Here is a 22,074-nt window from a genome sequence, read left to right as displayed (position 1 = left end):
TCTACTGTATATTGGGTGTTATCAGTCATTGTACAGGAGGAGGAGGAGGTGAGCTGTTACATCACCTATTGTGAATGCTGGATGCTGTGTTATCTACTGTATATTCGGTGTCATCAGTCATTGTACAGGAGGAGGAGGAGGTGAGCTGTGACATTACCTATTGTGAATGGTGGATCCTGTGTTATCTACTGTATATAGAGGTGTTATCAGTCATTGTACAGGAGAAGGTGAGTTGTGATATCACCTATTGTGAATGGTGGATCTTGTGTTATCCACTGTATATAGAGGTACTATCAGTCATCGTAAAGGAGGAGGAGGTGAGCTGTGATATCACCTATTGTGAATGGTGGATCATGTGTTATCCACTGTATATAGAGGTGTTATCAGTCGTTGTACAGGAGGAGGAGGTGAGCTGTGATATCACCTATTGTGAATGGTGGATCATGTGTTATCTACTGTATATAGAGGTGTTATCAGTCATTGTACAGGAGGAGGAGGTGAGCTGTGATATCACCTATTGTGAATGGTGGATCCTGTGTTATCCACTGTATATAGAGGTGTTATCAGTCATCATAAAGGAGAGGGAGGAGGATTTCAGAGTAAAACATACCAGTCTTTAATGACAGTGGCAATGTCTGATTCATGGTGCCTGCGGTTCAGGCACTGTGATTCAGCTGTCAGGTTCACTTTAAATTAGACAGGCGGCTGTCCATCATTTAGAAGGCTGCGTTTTGCATGTAAACGAGGAGAGGAAAGTTCCCTCATTTCCATAGCGGAGCAGTCAGCTGAGAACAATTAGTTTTAACATGAATAATCTCCGCCAGTGCAGACAGGCCAGAAATAGAAAACCTAAACTTACAGCTAATGCAAATAAATTTGCGCAGGCTGTGATGTTTCAAAGATGCTGATTTCCTCTGAATCACTGAGCGGCTGCAGCGCTTCTTAGCATGAAAACATTTTGTTTCCCGAATCAGGAGGCTGCAGATAGGAACGGCTGGAGGGTCGGGTGGTGGGCGTTCACCCCGCTGATTTTGATGAATAGGCCTGATTTTTGTATTTTCAAATAAGGATTAAATATCCCCCGAGAAAGCAACTTGTTAACGGGATAAATTAGTGTAAAAGTGGACGGGTTTATGCAAATATTGATTTCTGTTTCTTCTCGGCCCAATTAAGGGTTATTAGTCGCAGACAGGAAAATAGACTTTAATTCTGAGAGTGGGAGGAAGGTTCTCTCAAGAAATCCTTGAGATTATAGTACACTGGAAATCAATGTAGATGGAACTAAATCTATGGTTACTGGGTGCCCTGGTCACAGGGGGTCCTGCTCTGCACTTTGCAGCAGGTGTTCAATTTCCAGCAGCACCCCCGCAGGAGAAGAGGAGCATTACACTCTGTAAATAAAAATCAATGAGATTTATGTGTAATGGAGGGTGTGTTGGGTGCTTCTTGTAACCGATCTATGCCCTGATTAATGATCTGAACTTCAGAAACCCATCCTTTATTAATTCAGAATTTTCTATTAGGGCTTTTGAAATCAAAGGATTGATCAAGAGTGACTCCAATAAGCCACTGCTATCATTAGTGTTTTATTCTCGTCTTAAATGTATCCTTTTCCTTTACACTTTAATTCTTCTGTAATAGTTTATTAGTCGGAGTGCTAAGATGGCAGGTCTGGGGCCTTCGCTAGGCCTCGGCTGCCATGACAACCCATTAGAATTTCATGATTGTAATGGTGCAACATATGGTTTCCCACTGATCCAATGCTTAAATGTTACATTAAATGAGTTGCCCACTTTATCTTTATTAGAACAAGAGTGTTGGGGACATGTTTTCGTGGCACTTTCTAATATATTACAGGCTCTCCTCACGCTTTCGTACAGATTCAAAATGGCGTCTGATGAAGAATCATGTCACCAAATCTGTCAATTTAGCCTCCTCCAATTGTAAAAACATAAGTTTTTTTTAATCTTAGGAGAAAATGGACACATCACATGTTCCTCCATCAGGGGCCATTCTAAGAAAAGGAGCCCACTTTTAGTAGGAGTGCTAAGATGGCAGGTCTGGGGCCTTCGCTAGGCCTCGGCTGCCATGACAACCCATTAGAATCTCATGATTGTAATGGTGCAACATATGGTTTCCCACTGATCCAATGCTTAACTGTTACATTAAATGAGTTGCCCACTTTATCTTTATTATAACAAGAGCGTTGGAGACATGTTTTCGTGGCACTTTCTAATATATTACAGGCTCTCCTCACGCTTTCTTACAGATTAAAAATGGCATCTGATGGAGGATCATGTAACCAAATCTGTCCATTTAGCCTCCTCCAATTGTAAAAACAGAAGTCTATTTTAATCTTAGTAGAAAATGGACACGTCACATGTTCCTCCATCAGCGGCCATTCTGAGAAAAGGAGCCCGGTGCAGTCTGTGAAGAAGGAGGAGAACCTGTGTTAGGTATATATTAGGAAGTGAAAAAAAACATGACCCCATGTAAAGATGAAGTAAACAATCCCTTAAAATCTGATAGTGGGAGGATCAGCCAGTAGATCAATAGGTCAGCCATACAACCTCCTATGCTTGACAAAGTCATCTTTAATGGGCCCGGTCGCGCTGCTGTCATTGAAGAGGCGGCGTCTCTCTTCATTGCTATGGGAGCTCAAGATAATGTTAAAGACACTTGTGGCAGCTGTCAGGGCATGCTGGGTGTTGTAGTATCACAACAGATTAGGCAGGGCCAACCCCAGGTGGGCCCCTCTCGCTTACGATTTTTCCTCCAAGAGCTATAACTTTTTTATTATTCATTCGATAGATTTGTATCCGGGTTTATTTCTGAGGTAAGTGTTGTAGGTTTTATCGCTACCACTTTGGGGTCCAAAATTACCGTTCTCCTATGAAGCCCACCCACAGACTTTATAAGTGTACAAACATGGCAGATTGGGCCCTTCTGTAGACCCCTCAGCTGCTGCCACGTCAATGGTTCGGCAACCAGAAATCACGTTGCAATGGGAGTAGAAAAGGACATTTTCCCCTATTTCCAACCTTTTAAATGCTGCTGTCACCATTGACAGTGGCATCTAAGAAGTTAAACTGATACGATCATAAGTGGCTTTGTACTTTAACTTGTTTTGTTCCTATTAAAATGACTCCTACTCCTATCATTCTCCAATATTGCGGCCGTTGATAAGACGGGTATTATCTCAGCTCACACATTACTTATTGATTCCTTGCGGCTTATTAGCCCGGACAGTTTCCTAACCTCCAGATAATCACTCTGTATTACAGCTGAAGCAGGATCTGGAGTCGCCACGTTCCCGGCGCTGCTCTATATATAGCCGGCAATCATTATGGAAGAGCCCTCTCTCCCCAGAACTTGTCCTGCATCTTCAGTTCTCTATGCCAATCACACCCACCCCATCCCCCCGCAGAAAACAAGAAATGTCCTTGAAAGCCTTGAAGGTGTCTCCAGAACAAGTTTGCTCATATAATTCCTTAATCTACTTTCCAGTAGCATCAATAGTTACGTGTTCTGAGAAACCTCCAGAAGACAATATAATAAGAGCGATATAATTGTATCATATATGGTGAAACGGAGTAACGAGTCAGCGGGATTGTACATATATTGGAGGTGGCACTCAAAATTATACGGATATTGGAAGGCAGATTTCATCTAAATGCAGTCAATAAGATAGATAGATAGATAATAGATGGATAGATAGATAGAAAGATATATAGATAGATAGATAGATAGATAGATAGATAGATAGATAGATAGATAGATAGATAGATAGATAGAAAAGAAAGAAAAAGATGAGGGAGAAAAGAAAGAAAAAGATGAGGGAGAAAAAAAGAGGGCAGAAAGAATGATAGAATGAAAAATATAAAAAGATGATTGAGGATAAAAAAAGAAGTAAAAGAGGGAAGAAAGACGAGAAAGAAAGAAAGAGAGAAAGAAAGAGAAAAAGAGGAGGGAAAAAGGCAAGAAAGAATGATAGAAAGAAATACATAAAAAGAAGAGGGAGGAAAAGGGAAGGAAAAGAGAGGGAAGAAAGATGAGAGAGAGGGAGAGAGGAATGAGAAAAAGAAAGACAGATGAGAGAGGAAAAAGGGAAGAAAGAAGGGAGAAAGATAGAGAAACAAAAGAAAGAGAAAGAAAGAAAATGAGAAAGATAGATAGAAAAGGGAGGAAAAAGAGGGAAGAAGGACGAGATAGCGAGAAACAAAGAAAGAAAGAGAAAGAGAGTAAAGAAAGTAAGAGAGAAAGAAAAGAGAGAAAAAATGAAACATAGAAAGAAGAGAAAGAAGGAAAGAAAAAAAATAGTCTTATAAATCCAGTTCTGATCAGATGTGTTTAACAAAACAGAAATGTACCTTCTGTGGTTCCAATATAAGTGATGCAAAAAAAGAAATCATGACACCAGGGATTAATGGTCAGAATAAATTCTGCACTGCATACCTGTATATATCCGTATACATCAGCATGCAGTATATCCGTATTCATTAGAATATATCCGTATTTATACATCGGCATGCAGTATATCCGTATTTAGCAGTATATATCCGTGTACATCGGCATGCAGTATATCCATATACATCAGTATATATAAGTATACTTCAGTATATATCCGTATACATCGGCATGCAGTATATCCACATACATCTGCATGCAGTATATATCCGTATTGATCGCTATAATTCTTGTATATCATTACACATCTCTACACATCAGCATGCAGTATATCTGTATATATCAGAATGTATCTGTGCTCATCACTATATATCTGTACACAGTCGCATACAGTATATATGTATACATCATTATATATCTGTGTACATCAGTATAGACCTGTATACATCAGCATATATGTGTATACACGGGTTATGTTTAGCATGCCGGGCGGAGGGTGACAGCTGCGCGTTATGAAATGATGGACGACTAAGCAAAAAACCTAATTAGCAATCATGACTGCGCTACTCACGTGTTTTGATATATTGCAGCTTCGGGAGTCCACGTTGAACCTGAAGAGAAACAACATTTAATGTGAGATTTACCGAACCCATCTTTTATGGGGTTAATAATGTGTAATAGTTATTATATAAACCAATATGGAGGTATATACTGGTTATATTTGGAGGTATATAGGTTATATCGCAATATACTGGTTATATATGGTGGTTTACTGCCTAGATAAGAAGACATACTGGTATATATGGAGATATATTGGTATATAGAGGTATTCTGATTACACTTGTGCTCAAAAGTTTACATACCCCGGCCGAATTTTTCCTTTCTTGGCCTTGTTTCAGAGAATATGAATGATAGCAAAAAAAACTTTTTCTCCACTCATGGTTATTGGTTGGGTGAAGCCATTTATTGTCAAACTACTGTGTTTTGTCTTTTTAAATATTAATGACAACCAAAAACATCCAAATGACCCTGATCAAAGGTTCACATACCCCAAGTCTTAATACCGTGTATTGCCCCCTCTAACATCAATGACAGCTTGAAGTCTTTTGTGGTAGTTGTGGATGAAGTTCTTTATTTTCTCAGATGGTAAAGCTGCCCATTCTTCTTGGCAAAAAGCCTCCAGTTCCTGTAAATTCCTGGTCTGTCTAGCATGAACTGCGTGCTTGAGATCTCCCCAGAGTGGCTCAATGATATTGAGGTCAGGAGACTGAGATGGCCACTCCAGAACCTTCACTTTGTTCTGCTGTAGCCAATGACAGGTCGACTTGGCCTTGTGTTTTGGATCGTTGTCATGTTGGAACGTCCAAGTACGTCCCATGCGCAGCTTCCGGGCTGATGAGTGCAAATTTGCCTCCAGTATTTGCTCATAACATGCTGCATTCATCTTTCCTTCAACTTTTACCAAGTTTCCTGTGCTTATGTAGCTAACACATCCCCAAAACATCAGTGATCCATCTCCATGCTTTACTGTAGGAATGGTGTTCTTTTCATCATAGGCCTTGTTGACCTCTCTCCAAATGTAACATTTTTGGTTGAGGCCAAAAAGTTCAATTTTGGTCTCATCACTTCAAATTACCTTGTTCCAGAAGTTTTGAGGCTTGTCTCTGTGCTGGCAGTTGTGGCTAAAATTTTTGTTGGTCTACCTGACCGTGGTTTGGTTTTTACAGAGTCCCTGATTTTCTATTTGTTAATCACAATTTGAATGCTGCTGACAGGCATTATCAATTCGTTGGATATCTATTGTATCCCTTTCCTGTGTTATACTGTTCAACTACCTTTTCCCGTAGATCCGTTGATAATTCTTTTGCTTTCCCCATGACTCACAATCCAGAAATGTCAGTGGCTGGATGAAAGATGCAAGAGTCTGTCTGGATCCCAGAAACTCACTCAGCTTTTATGCACACACACACACTGATTACAAGCAAACAGGTCACAGGTGAGGATGTTACCTTTAGTAGCCATTCAAACCCATTTGTTTCAAATTCTGTGCATGTTATCAGGCCAAAATAACCAGGGTATGTGAACTTTTGATCAGGGTCATTTGGATGTTTTTGGTTGTCATTAAGATTTAAAAAGAGAAAACACAGTAGTTTGACAATAAATGGCTTCACCCAACCAATAACCATGAGTGAAGAAAAAGTTTTTTTGTTATCATTCATATTCTCTTAAACAAGGCCAAGAAAGCAAAAATTCTGCCGGGGTGTGTAGACTTTTGAGCACAACTGTATATATGTAGGTATACTGGTTATATATAGTTATACTGGCTATATATGCAGGTATACTGGTTGGATATAAAAATATACTGGAGCTATGGAGGTATATTGGTTAGATATGGAAATATACTGGTACACATGGAGATAAACTGGTTATACATGGTGTTCTACTGGGTTTATATGGAAGAATACTGGTTATACATGGCCGTCTACTGGTTCTATGTAGGGGTGTACAGTTACTGTATATATTTGGCTTCATACTGTTAATATAAAGAAATATGCTGATATATTCTGTCTTTATGCAGAAGTATACACAGAGTTATACAAGCTTTGCGGTGTATATGAGGTTACATAGCTTGACTAGCAATATGGCGGTATATTGTGTATGTGGTGGTAAGAAAGTATATGGAAGTACACTAGATATAGGGATCTACATGCTGACATGCTGACGTATGTGACGGTATATAAGACTATATGAATGTATAGTAGTTGTATGATATGAGGATATATGGCGCTATACTAGTGATACAGTAGCTTTGAAGTTATATCTTCGCTGTATACGGTATTTTAGACGATCTGGTAGTGGGTATATGGTTGTGTGAAGTCCTGGGCTGGAGTATATGTTCTTCCTGTATGGTAAGGGATCTCATGGTGCGGTAATATGCACGATTGTGCGGTATTGAGGTAAATTACCATATTTACGCTATTTTTCACCTGCTTCCATGTTTGTTGTGCAGGGTTTATTTTGTTATTAACCTTGCTCTGCACCTTATATGTCTTATTGGTCTATTTCCACAACATTCTAGATAAATTATTAATATATAAAGTAAAAAATACATGTGTCTTCAGGCGAAACAGCCACACGCTACGTGTGCAGGCCATGTATCGTGAGAGAGTCAAGTGGGTGATCCCGGCTACAAGAAAAGCCTCTCATAAATGTATTAAGGGCTACGTATGATTCATCTCCCTGGGGAGAAGGATCCCGGTGGTTATGGAGCTGACGGAGCCGCGTAATTAAATGTAATCATGAGAGATCTGTTAATTACGGAGATTTCTCCTTCCCAGCTCTCTGAGAAACAATTAAGACGCCCAACATTTCCGCAAAGGGGGCAATTTACAAATTCCTTGGCGTCCCTATGAGGCACAGATAGTTGTGAATCACCGTCATTGCTCTGCCAGTGGGCATTGTGTCCTCTCTGCCAGGCACAGGATGCAAATATCAATTTTTTGCTTCACAAAAAAAATATATATTAAAGGGACTATCCAGGATTATAAAAAAGGGTCTATGTTTAATTAAAAAAAAAAACAACAGCGCCACTATTGTGCAAAGGTTGCATCTGGTACTGCAAATAAGTCACTTCAATGAGCTGGAATACCAGACCCAGACATCCTAAGGAGGACTGGCAGTGTTTTTTTTAGGGAGAGGGGAGGCTATGACTATGACGGACTTGTATTGCCGCATCCCATATTATATTTCCATATATCACAGCTCTGTATAGGGCGCATATTAGTCCTAGACACACACCAGGAACATGAACACCAGAACATGGACTCCAATACAGGACTTCAAGCTTCCACTGCGCTGTTAGGATGCAATATGAAGAATGTGAAGGTGACTCAATGAATACGGCTGCCACCAAATACTAGGTGCTCTGTCACTGGTGCTGCCTTACCAGACCGATAAGGGATATATACTCAACCAACCAGTGTGTCCTTTTTCCAGTAGATATTGGTCCATGACTACTTCCAGGGGAGCTTCTTGAACCTCCTGGGCCTAACTACAAAATTTTTTATGGTTTCTTACCTACTATATAACATGAGTCAAAATCAGGTCTATCAAAAGTAAAAAGACCCTGTGTCCACTTTTCCTACCCAAAGGAAGAAGGGCTGGACCATGTTTGACCCTTGTAGGACAAAAGACACCATGATCCTATGGTCGACATCATGAGCCTATGGTCGACACCATGAGCCTATGGTTGACTCTTCCTCAAGTTTGCAATCATTGACAAGTATAAAGTGCTGAGGTTCTTACCACCCAATGCCAACTTCAGTTGGGTCTTTTTTTCTCTGATCATGACTGCATGGGTCGTATGTCTAAGACCCCCATACGCATAGAAGAAAAGTTGGTCAAGTAAAACGGAGTCCGCCCTTTGTCCCCACTGTACACTTTCCTACTCAAAGGAAGAAGGGCTGGTCCATGTTTGGCCATACCCTTGTAGGACAAAAGACACCATTATCCTATGGTCAAAACCATGAGCCTATGGTCGACTTTTCCCCAGGTTTGCAGTCATGGAGAAGTATAAAGTGCTGAGGCTCTTACCACCCAATGCCAACTTCAGTTGGATCTTCTTTTCTCTGATCATGACTACATGGGTCGTATCTCTAAGAACCCCATACACATGTTGGTCAAAAAAAGAATGAATATGGGCTCTTCTCAACTTTCTTCTAATAGATGATGACACGGAATAGACAAATTGGTCTCGGCCAGTAAGGGGCCACTTGACACAACAATGTTGCATCACCCACCGGGAAAAGCATCGTTGACATTGCCGGATTAGCGCCGCTGTGGGAAGAGCGTATCCCCTGTTTTCATTTTCTATGGGGCCTTGAATTGATCCAGCAGTGGACAACCCCTTTAAACTTACTCCTCTGTTCACAGAGATAAGTCATGACAATGTTACGTCCACAGCGTCCCATATTTATATACTAGCCGGCCTCGTAAAGTCTGCATAGACCCTATATATGTAGCTTCTGCTGTCAGATCACCCGCTCTGCTGACACCCGCATGCAACCTCCTGACACCTGACATTTCGGCTGAACTCAGTAACCACCATACAGTACAGTATGTAAATATCCCTCCTTCATCTGTGCCTATAATCAGGTATCTCCAGCAGAAGACGACGCGCCTGACCTCGTTTCCTCCTTCCTGGCTAATTAATTTCAGTGGAAATGCACTGGAAACATTTCTGGCAAATTTTCTGTGAAATCGTCCTCGTCCTGTAATTCATTAGCGCAGCGTGAACATCCGTCTCCAGCCCGTAATCCCACTATTTGCTCGAGCATTCATCTAAATCTATCATCACGCTGAAGCACCAGACACGCTCGCTAGTAAAGACACTGTCTCTGGGGATTTTAATGAGGCATTATGTAGTACCCCACTAATGACTAACGGTCCTCAATGTAGGAGACCACTTCACCCACAACTAAGGGGGCCGTCACCAACTGTAGTACTTGTCTTCAATGAATGTACGTGGCAACTATCCAGTTTTCCCAGACTGCCGAATGTATCTCCGGGCTATTGATGAAAACAACTTCACGAGCTTTGGTGGCAACTATATAAGTAGTTAGCAAAAAATACATGCATAGATCCCAACCGTCCCAGATCGAACGAGACAATCCCGAATTTGGAACAAGTTGTCCTGTTGTTCCAGGTATGTCACAATTTAACTGTATCATGCATGTCTTCGAATACAACGGTGGAGCAGAGAGCCGTCAGATCACTGCTCCACCATTTGGTATGGGTGGAGACCGAAGGACCTACAAGGACTGGGCAGAAGAAGCCAGCTTAGTATTATAGTAGGATGCGCTTTATTGTAGCACGAGAAAATCCACATCGGAAATTGACCTATGCCTCCTCAACTCATCATTCAATCAGAAAAATTATTATGATATGTCCTAGTGAAGACGAGATGGACTGACGGTTTACTGGGAGATCAGATTACAGCTGCCAAGAGAGAAGGAAGGAAAAAAAGAGGACTTGAACTCTATAGCGCCACCTATTGGAAGCAGCAATCCTACAAGTCACAATCGACCCTTTAACGAGTCTTGCAATCTGACTTAGGATAAAAGCCAAATCAGAATCTTAATTTGCAGACACGGTGTTTCAGGCTATGGCCCTCATCAGTGCAAAGTATGAGAACTGATTTGGCTAGGTGAGAGGCTCTGGACTGAGGTCTAAGGGATAACGTTTCTCCTTGTGGACAGTGACATACTGGCTGTGGCATGCCAAGGTAAGGAGACTTATTCTCCATGCAATGCTCCTCTGGGAAATGTAATATGCAAATTGCCTCTTCGGAGAAAAAGAGGACTTGAACTCTATAGCGCCACCTACTGTATATCTTTTTTTCTGAAGAGGCAATTTGCATATTAAATTTCCCAGAGGAGCACTGCACGGCAAATAAGCCTTCTTACCTTGGCATGCCACAGGCGGTATGTCACTCTCCACAAGGAGAAACGTTACCTCACCTTAGAGATGAAGTCACAGCTACACCGCTCAGCACACTTACTACTAATGTATAATGTCCTCATGTTGCTGCTTCCTAGTGTTTTATACCACTCTAGACCTGAGCTACTCTGCCCAGTACTGCTGTCTAATGTCCTCATGCTCCTGCTGCTTTCTAGTAGGTGTTTTGTCTCACCTCTGAGCTGGATTCACAGCTACAGTGCTCAGCAATGCTGCAAAATGTCCTTCATGCTGCTGTCACTGAACATATGATGCATAGACAAGAGTAAGAATCTCTCATGTCTGTGTGTGCTGTGTATGGGAGACATCATTGCAAGTAGTCATCACCCACTAGCTCACAGACAATTTTTTATTAAAGGTAGAAAACTGTTGAAAAAAAAAGCAGTATACAAGTCATTTAATGGTCAGGAATAGTGTTATTCCTCATGTACTTACAGGAAGACTTATTCTGAACAGTCTCTGGAAATATCAGATGCACTTTAAAAACTGAATGGTGGATTCTGACTTTGTCGCAGCTCTCATGTTATCTTCTGACACGTCTCAGCCTAATGGCAGCTTGGACTTCATGGTTCCAGCTGCCGCAATGTCGCCATTTCTTTTCTTACACCAATGTTCCAGTTAAATATATGCAGCAGAGATGAAGGCAGTGGTGTGTGCATCACATCCCTACTTGCAGAAGATAAAAAGAGTCTCCATTTTGCATGCTTCTGGTACAATTCCATTATATGAACATAAAAATATATATTTTCTGAATCTGGCACACAGGATTCATTCACGGAGAATGTGCAGCCCCCACTGACTCATCACTGTGTTGTGTTGAATGGCCTCGTGCATAATGATGTACCTTGACTTGCAAATTTGCTTCCGTCTGTTGACTTGACAGTGGGAAAGCTTTAGAAAATGTCACAAACGTCCTGAATTTTTCATTTAGATGTGAGAATCAGACTGTGAGGGGAGAGCCGGGTTTCAGATATAATTAGGAGCAGGACTACAGTGCTTGACGACAGAGCGGTGAGAAGGACAGGGACACAAAACCTAGGCTGGTCTGACACATTGTATTACTTCTCTGCATCAAACTTTTTTTGTTCTTAAATGGGTTTTCCATTTTTCATGCTAAATTGATCACCTGTCAAGACCTGAAGGTGTCCTGTGGTATCTGGTACAAGACATTGGCAGCAGATCCTTTAAGTATTATAAGTTATACTGGGCGACGTCCATGGATCAGACTTGTTTTCCCAGCCCATCCCACAGATGATCGATCAGATTGAGATCTGGGGAAATTGCACACAAGTCATCCCTTTGATCTTAGGCTCCAATGGCCATGTTGCTGGATGTCCTTCTTTAAGGAGATGGATATACTGACCACGATCCCCCTTGAAGACACGAGTACTGTTATGATGTATAATGTGTATTGTGGTATGCGTTATTAGTGTTGTAATCTGCCCAGCAACAGGTAGTGAGTAGGAATGTATAGAGTTAAGAGTTGGGACTAGCCCAGAGAGAGAGGGGCTATGTAGCAAGATCAGAGAGAACTTCCTGGTAGTGAGTCAGTCAGGGCCTAGCTTGCAGCTACAGCAGACCTTTGGTCTGAGTACTCAGCAGAGCCTATAAGTTGGGTGTCCCCAAAGTGAGTGGAGACCGAGACAGTGGATAGCGTGATCCTGATCAGAGAAAGGAAAAGTGACAGACGGACAGAGTGATGCACCAGAGACGGGTCCTGGGACAGGACGCCTAGCAGCATGGCCCTGAGTTTATAACTCAGAGAGTTAACAGGCCAGGACAGAACAGGGATTGTGAGACAAAGAGAGTGCCCTGGGTGGGAGTTTCAAGGCGTCAGCAAGCAGAGAAGCTAAGTACTGGCCATATTGGCAAACTAGTTCCCCTAAGAGGAAAAGTGGACGCAGAACCGCGGGTTGAGAATAGGACTCTCACTAACTGTAGAACTGAGCTGGGCTGTGGTGAAGACAAAGGGCCTTGAGGTAGAAAGAAGTAAGATGGTTAGAGGTAGAGAGATCATGTGTGAAAATGCTCCGTAGGGTAAAGGAAAAGTTTGTGAAGTTATCCATTGTACATACAGTACAGACCAAAAGTTTGGACACACCTCATTTAAAGATTTTTCTGTATTTTCTTGACTATGAAAATTGTACATTCACACTGAAAGCATCAAAACTATGAATTAACACATGTGGAATTATATACTTAACAAAAAAGTGTGAAACAACTGAAAATATGTCTTATATTCTAGGTTCTTCAAAGTAGCCACCTTTTGCTTTGATGACTGCTTTGCAAACTCTTGGCATTCTCTTGATGAGCTTCAAGAGGTAGTCACCGGAAATGGTCTTCCAACAATCTTGAAGGAGTTCCCAGAGATGCTTAGCACTTGTTGGCCCTTTTGCCTTCACTCTGCGGTCCAGCTCACCCCAAACCATCTCGATTGGGTTCAGGTCTGGTGACTGTGGAGGCCAGGTCATCTGGCGTAGCACCCCATCACTCTCCTTCTTGGTCAAATAGCCCTTACACAGCCTGGAGGTGTGTTTGGGGTCATTGTCCTGTTGAAAAATAAATGATGGTCCAACTAAACGCAAACCGGATGGAATAGCATGCAGCTGCAAGATGCTGTGGTAGCCATGCTGGTTCAGTATGCCTTCAATTTTGAATAAATCCCCAACAGTGTCACCAGCAAAGCACCCCCACACCATCACACCTCCTCCTCCATGCTTCACGGTGGGAACCAGGCATGTAGAGTCCATCCGTTCACCTTTTCTGCGTCGCACAAAGACACGGTGGTTGGAACCAAAGATCTCGAATTTGGACTCATCAGACCAAAGCACAGATTTCCACTGGTCTAATGTCCATTCCTTGTGTTCTTTAGCCCAAACAAGTCTCTTCTGCTTGTTGCCTGTCCTTAGCAGTAGTTTCCTAGCAGCTATTTTACCATGAAGGCCTGCTGCACAAAGTCTCCTCTTAACAGTTGTTGTAGAGATGTGTCTGCTGCTAGAACTCTGTGTGGCATTGACCTGGTCTCTAATCTGAGCTGCTGTTAACCTGCGATTTCTGAGGCTGGTGACTCGGATAAACATATCCTCAGAAGCAGAGGTGCCTCTTGGTCTTCCTTTCCTGAGGCGGTCCTCATGTGAGCCAGTTTCTTTGTAGCGCTTGATGGTTTTTGCAACTGCACTTGGGGACACTTTCAAAGTTTTCCCAATTTTTCGCACTGACTGACCTTCATTTCTTAAAGTAATGATGGCCACTCGTTTTTCTTTACTTAGCTGCTTTTTTCTTGCCATAATACAAATTCTAACAGTCTATTCAGTAGGACTATCAGCTGTGTATCCACCAGACTTCTGCACAACACAACTGATGGTCCCAAACCCATTTATAAGGCAAGAAATCCCACTTATTAAACCTGACAGGGCACACCTGTGAAGTGAAGACCATTTCCGGTGACTACCTCTTGAAACTCATCAATAGAATGCCAAGAGTGTGCAAAGCAGTCATCAAAGCAAAAGGCGGCTACTTTGAAGAACCTAGAATATAAGACATATTTTCAGTTGTTTCACACTTTTTTGTTAAGTATATAATTCCCCATGTGGTAATTCATAGTTTTGATGCCTTCAGTGTGAATGTACAATTTTCATAGTCATGAAAATACAGAAAAATCTTTAAATGAGAAGGTGTGTCCAAACTTTTGGACTGTACTGTAGTTCCCACCAAGTTACTGTTATGTAAATAAATACAGTTTATTTTTGAGTGGTGGTCTCCCTCACTGAACTGTACAACATCCGGTGCTGGTTAGCCAAAGTCACCGGCATCATGCGGCCTGCAAGGCTGTAGCACCCCCCATAGACAAAGTTCACACACCCAGCCAGGACCCCTATCTTCCTGTAGCATGCCGGGGTGTAGAACATGAGTATCTCACCCACGGCTACTGCTCCGTGCCATATTACACTTCCTTAAACCATGTTTGGTAGGTGTTAACTTCTGCATACAACCCCCAAAAGACCCGACGTTTGTAGAAGCTCTGATCCAGTTGGCTTGTCATCACCATTTGTCCCTAGTCAGAGACGCCTGCTCTGAGATTTACAGAGCTTTGGATTACACGCTGCAGAGACTGGGACAGAGGAAGAATGGGGAGATTTGAGTATTTTCTTTTTAATTGATGAGCACTTTATGGGGATCATCATACCTTTTGAAGCGCTATTTGGGGGGGCCATCATACCATTGGGAGGGCTTTTTGGGGAGCCATCATACCATTAGGATGGTTATTTGAGGGGCCATCATACCATTAGGAGGGTTATTTGGGGGGTCATCATACCATTTGAAGGGCTATTTGGGGGGCCATAATACCATTTGGAGGGCCAATATACTATTCGAAGGGCTATGTGGGGGGCCATTATACTGTTTGGAGGGATGCGTGAGGACCTTTATATTGTTTGGAGGGCTGTGGGGGGCCATTATACTGTTGGAGGATTGTGTGTGGACCATTATACAGTTTGAAGGGCTGTGTGGGGGTCATTATACAGTTTAGAAGACTGTGTTGGGGTTGTTATGCCATTTAGAGCATTGTGTGAGGTCATTATACTGTTTGGAGGGCTAGTGGGGGCCATTATACTGTATGTGGTCAATTACACAGTGTGGAGGATTGTATGGGTTCCATCATACTTTGTGGAGGGCCACTATATTGTATGAAGGGCCAGTATACTGTATGGAGGGCCATCATACAGAGTGGGAAAGCCATCAAACAGTGTTGAGAGCTGTGTCGTGCCATCATACTGTGTTGGGGTCACTGTGAGAGAATCTTACTGTGTTTGGGGGGGCACTTTTGTTGGCAACATACTTTATGGGAGCCACAAAATGCATATTTTAGTGCATGGGAACACCAAGGGGCTTCATAGACTCAGGGGAGCATGTACTGTATCTCTCATGTCTGTGTGTGCTGTGTATGTTAGACATCATAGCAGCTAATCTCCAGTCACTAGCCCAGAGACAACTGAAATTTACAGATAGAGCCAGCAGAGGGGAAAACTAGAAAATTGCAGAATACAGGTCATACAATAGCTAGAATCAGTGTTACATTTTGGTGCAGCTCTGTTATTGTAAGGAGGTGGACAAAAAGAGAGATTCCCGTAGTATGTGGCCCAAAGGAGCATCGGCAATCAAACGCAGCTATCTACTGGTTAAACATTGTAGGACAAGAGAAAGTAGCGAGAGCCACATCAGCAGGAATTTTAAGATGACATACATGATTCCTGAGGGAAAAAAGGTTGAAGGAGACACCAGGTCAGGTGGTACCTGTGGCGCAGTTAATAATTATAAAAGGCTCAGAAAGGTGGTAAAGAGGAGGAGCTGACACGTTGACCTGTAGCAGGACAGATGTGTGAGACAGCAGAGTTGGCTTATAGCTGCCATTACGAGAGACTAGATCCGAGTGAAGGAACCGAGAGACCAGATCTGAGTGAAGGAACCGTAAGACCAGCTCCGAGTATAGGAACCGAGAGAAAAGATCCGAGTGAAGGAACCGAGAGACCAGATCCGAGTGAAGGAACTGAGAGATCAGATCCGAGTGAAGGAACCGAGAGACCAGATCCGAGTGAAGGAACCGAGAGACCAGATCCGAGTGAAGGAACCGAGAGACTAGATCCGAGTGAAGGAACCGAGAGACCAGATCCGAGTAAAGGAACCAAGAAACCAGATACTAGTGAAGGAACTGAGAGACCACATCCGAGAGACCAGATCCGAAAGAAGGAACAGAGAGACCAGATACGAATGAAGGAACCAAGACACCAGATATGAGTGAAGGAACCGAGAGATCAGATCTGAGTGAAGGAACCAAGAGACCAGATCTGAGAGACCAGATCTGAGTGAAGGAACCGAGAGACCAGATCCGAGTGAAGGAACTGAGAGATCAGATCCGAGTGAAGGAACCGAGAGACCAGATCCGAGTGAAGGAACCGAGAGACTAGATCCGAGTGAAGGAACCGAGAGACCAGATCCGAGTGAAGGAACCAAGAGACCAGATACAAGTGAAGGAACTGAGAGACCACATCCGAGAGACCAGATCCGAATGAAGGAACAGAGAGACCAGATACGAATGAAGGAACCAAGACACCAGATACGAGTGAAGGAACTGAGAGATCAGATCCAAGTGAAGGAACCAAGAGACCAGATCCGAGAGACCAGATCGGAGTGAAGGAACCGAGAGACCAGATCCGAGTGAAGCAACTGAGAGACCAAGTCCGCGTGAAGGAACCGAGAAACCAGATCAGAGTGAAGGAACCGAGAGACCAGATCAGAGTGACCAGAACTGGAGACGGGAGACTGGAGTTGGAAAATCCAAGCCGAGTGAAAAGAGCCAGGGCTGAAAGGGAGATCACCAGGTCGCAGAAGAGGAGCTGCCACCTCCATTGTAGACGTACGGTACAAAAACAAGGGACCGGGGCCACGCTTAAGAGGACAGAGGAGGCCAGCGTGAGGGGACGTGCAAAGTAACTCTTATATCTGGAACATGCGTCCTCCCGTTAGGGCCTGGATCACGTTTGATACTTCCTAGAGAGTGACAGAGAGTGACAACAGCCCAAAAGAGTCGGTGATGCACTTAGGGTTAAGACATTAGGACCAAGACGATACTAGTTTATAGTTGTAATAATAGGAATAGGAGTGTGCAGTAAGAATTGCGTAAATATTCCGTGTAGCCAAATTTACTGCATTTTTACTGTTTATTATATGCATAGATGTTGTGTCATAGGCTTCTCTAATAAGTGTTGGTTAAGTTGCCACTGTGTCCTCATTCTCTGCGCTGTTGCATCCGCTCACCATTATCTCCTGATGGGTCTCATGGCTGCCATCCGAATTCTGCGAAGACATCTATTTTATTTTTATCTCAGTCCAATGTGTCTTTAAATTTAGCTTTGTCCCCCCTCCACCTCCTTCACCTCCTTCCCCTGCAGGAATAAAAGATTCCTCCGACTTCTCGACTTCTTGCGGCGCCAAAAGAAATCACCTCCGTACCTCGACCAGAAAATCTGTCATCTCCCCAAAGCGACAGGAAGCAATTAGCATAAATTAGCATGAGACAAAAAGCGAGCACATGGCTCCAAAAGTTAATGCTCTAAAGCCGTCACATTCTAAATGACCATGTAGCTGGCGGCGCGCTCCCCCAACTACGCCGAAAAGTGTGAAATTATTCCAATCGCCTCGCGAGCAGCAGAATGCATGAGTGACACTTGGCAGCTCTGTAAATCCCGGCGGTACGGTCCATTCACTGGCATGCAACGGAAGTTTGACCTTTTCGGCCCGGTGCCAGAGAAGAAAGGGTTGTATGGCGGTTTCGCGCTGTCACTCACGGGCTGGTGAGACTTTTTCTATGGTTTGTCATCGGCATCCCAGACGCTGCTAAATATTTATGTGTTTTTTTCTATGAGGAAACTTGCAGCTTGCTGGGCAGAATAAAGCAGGCGCCCTTCCCCCATGACATGTATTTACAATGGCGCTAATAATAATAATCCACCGCGTGCCGGAGAGACCCGATCGGTCTGAAGACCCCCATAAACTAAAGTCAGAGGCGCCGTATTATAATTGCAGCTCTCCAGCTGTTGCAAAACTACAGCTCCCAGCATGCTTTAACAGCTACAGAATGTCAGGGTATGTTGGGAGTTGCAGGTTTGCAAAAGCTGGAGAGCCATAGATCAGAGAGCACTGCAACAGAGGGAGTGTCATATGTCTTGTTGTCAGTGCATGCTGGGAGTTGTAGTTTTGCAAGAAGTGGAGACCACTGTAACAGAGGAAGTGTCACATCCCAGGCTGACAGTGCACGCTGGAAGTTGTAGTTTTGCAATTACTGGAAAGCCACAGGTTGGAGACCACAGCTATAGAGGGGCAGCCAAATGCCAGGTTGTCAGTGCATGCTGGAAGTTGTAGTTTTTGCAACTACTGGAAAGCCACAGGTTGGAGACCGAAGCTTCAAAGGGATTGCCAAATGCCAGGTTGTCAGTGCATGCTGGGAGTTGTAGTTTTGCAAAAGATGGAAAACCACAAGTTGGAGACCACTGTTATAGAGGAACAGCCACAGACGGTGAGGTCATGCTGGGAGTTGTAGTTTTACAATAACTGGAGAACCATAGGTTCAAAACCACTGCAATAGAAAAACAGCCACAAGTCAGGCTTGTTAGGGCATGCTGGGAATTGTAGTTTTGCAACAACAGCTGGGAAGCCACAGATTGAAGAACATTGTTAGAGGGGCAATTGTTCATCCTAACCATCCTGATTTATGCATAAAAGACCAAAAATGGCATGCTGGGAGTTGTACAGGGTGGGCAATTTATATGGATACACCTAAATTAAATGGGAATGGTTGGTGATATCAGCTTCCTGTTTGTGGCACATTACTATATAGGAGGAGGAAAACTTTTCCAGATGGGTGGTGACCATGGCGGCCATTTTGAAGTTGGCCATTTTGGATCCAACTTTATTTTTTTCAATGGGAAGAGGGTCATGTGACACATCAAACCTATTGAGAATTTCATAAGAAAAACAGTGGTGTGCTTGGTTTTAATGCAACTTTATTCTTTCTTGAGTTTTTTACAAGTTTATGACCACTTATAAAATGTGTTCAAAGTGCTGCCCAATGTGTTGGATTGTCAATGCCGCCCTCTTCTCCCGCTCTTGACACACTGATAGCAACACCGCAGAAGAAATGCCAGCACAGGCTTCCAGTATCCGTTGTTTCAGATGCTGCACATCTAGTATCTTCACAGCATAGACAATTGCCTTCAGATGACCCCAAAGGTAAAAGTCTAAGGGGGTCAGATCGGGGGACCTTGGTGGCCATTTAACTGGCCCACGACGACCAATCCACTTTCCAGGAAACTGTTCATGTAGGAAGCTCGGACCTGACACCCATAATGTGGTGGTGACCATCTTGTTGGAAAAACTCAGGGAACGTGCCATCTTCAGTGCATAAAGAGGGCAACACATCATCATGTAGCAATTTCAGATATCCAGGGCATTGAGGTTTCCATTGATGAAGAATGGCCCCACTATCTTTGTACCCCATATACCACACCATACCATCAAGATACGAGATGTGCAGCATCTGAAACAACGGATACTGGAAGCCTGTACTGGCATTTCTTCTGCGGTGTTGCTATCAATGTGTCAAGAGTGGGAGAAGAGGGCGGCATTGACAATCCAACACTATGGGCAGCACTTTGAACACATTTTATAAGTGGTCAGAAACTTGTAAAAAACTCATGAAAGAATAAAGTTATGTGAAAACCGAGCACACCATTGTTTTTCTTATGAAATTCTCAGTAAGTGTGATGTGCCACATACCCTCTTCCCATTGAAAAAAATAGAGTTGGATGCAAAATGGCCGCCATGGTCACCACCCATCTGGAAAAGTTTTCCCCCACCCATATACTAATGTGCCACAAACAGGAAGTTGATATCACCAACCATTCCCATTTAATTTAGGTGTATCCATATAAATGGCCCACCCTGTAGTTTTGCAACCGTTGGAGTGCTATAAATTGATACCACTGCTGTAGAAGTATTTTGTTCATACCGATCTTCCAAATTCAGGAATATAATGCTAAAATTACAGTAAAGACTGACACTTTTAATTGAAGAGACTAAGCCTGCAGAGTTGTATTTTGCAAAGACTTTGCCACCTTCGGAGAGACGCTTGTTTATCCTGATAAATAAATACGGTTTCATAATGACAGACTGCGTCCTAGAAGTTACTATCAATCTTTTTCCATCCAGTAAAAGAGATTAGTTCATGCTTTACCTCCTGATTTATGAATATAATGCAAACTACAGTAAAGACTGACACTTATAAAGGCAGATAGCAAGAGAGAGTAAGAAGAGAGGGGCTGTGTTTCCAAATACTTCACTCCCTGGAAAGAGAAACTGTTCATCTTCATTTACCAGATTCATGAATATAATGCCTAAACGACAGTAAAGACTGACACTTATGCAGGCAGCAAACCAAAACTCTTGTCAATCAACCTTTCTTCAGTGATATGCATGTGTCATCTAATTGCCCGCTGCTCTGTAATATCTGTGCTTGCTGTATAAATAAATAACAATAATTATAGTAAAACATCTGGGTTATGCACATTACAAATCCCATTGCCGGGGAATTTAATTACACACCATGCAATAATGTTATTTGCTTGCTGCCGCGGAGGGGGATCTCATTGTCTCCGGGGACAATTAATCTTACTGCTCCACATACCAGACCATAAACATTGCTCGCCCTACTGCTGGAAATGTAATTATCCAGAGCAAAACTCCTCACTCTGCGAGACTAGGAGAGAAAGTATCGAGGGAAGGCAGGCGAAGATGCTGTATAGGGTGAAAGTGATTTCTGTGGTTGGAGGAAGAGGAAAATATCAACGAGTGCCAATTTCTTGGGTGACTCCGGCATTGTATTTTAGTGCGGATCTCATGGTGGACACTAGAAAGCACACAAAAACCAGATAATTCATGTTTTCTGCTTTGCTGTGTAGATTGGGTCTATGTCAGCAGAGTCATCTCATAACGATTAGACGATGGGAAATTTAAGTAGTAATTCCCAACATGAAAAGTTATCACAAATCCACTGGATAGGCGTTAACTTTGTGATCGGTAGGGATCTGACCACTGGTCCCCAACCAATCCCGAGAATGGAGCACACAAAAATGGCCTCGACAGAATGGAGTGGAGGTCGCACTACTCCAGTGATTGTCTATGGGACTAATGGAGATAGACGAGTACAGGACTTGGCCATCGCTCTGTCTTCATTCTAGAGTCCCGTTCTAGAGATCAGTGGAGGTTCTGGCAATAGGATTCCCACCGATCCCATAGTTTAGGCAGAATTGAGGATAAATAGAAAGTTATGACTTATCCCGCAGATAATATGATAACATTTATTGTTATAATAACCTTTTAAAATATCCCATCCCCCTAATGATTGCGAGATGACTCTGCTGAATTTGTTTTAGTCTACACAGTAAAGTTTAAAACTTGGTCTGCAGAAAAAAAAAGGAAACTTCAACTTTTTGTAACATAGTAACCTAGGTTGAATAAAGACCTAGGTCCATCAAGTTCAACCTTTCTCCCCCAATTGTACTCCCCGTACCAACACTACACTAACTTACTGGAACTAGG

General features: G+C 42.9%; 1 protein-coding gene across 3 annotated transcripts in view; it reads right to left on the bottom strand.

Moving 5' to 3' along the window:
• Nucleotides 1-22,074, bottom strand: part of CPNE9 (copine family member 9) — a 259,965-nt gene that overhangs the window by 131,273 nt on the left and 106,618 nt on the right. For all 3 annotated transcript variants that reach the window (XR_012247796.1, XM_073644796.1, XM_073644797.1), the window contains one exon: nt 4,979-5,018. Coding sequence is in view for 2 of the 3 variants with exons in the window: in XM_073644796.1 (XP_073500897.1) it covers nt 4,979-5,018 (40 nt within the window). In the remaining variant the exon portion in view is untranslated. The remainder of the gene's footprint in view (nt 1-4,978; nt 5,019-22,074) is intronic.

This window comes from Phyllobates terribilis, unplaced genomic scaffold (genome assembly GCF_046119375.1).
Source record: "Phyllobates terribilis strain yellow unplaced genomic scaffold, ASM4611937v1 Scaffold_8__6_contigs__length_399053987, whole genome shotgun sequence".
Taxonomy (NCBI): domain Eukaryota; kingdom Metazoa; phylum Chordata; class Amphibia; order Anura; family Dendrobatidae; genus Phyllobates; species Phyllobates terribilis.
Note: the sequence above shows the minus strand (reverse complement) of the source record. Positions and strands in the feature narration are given on the sequence as shown.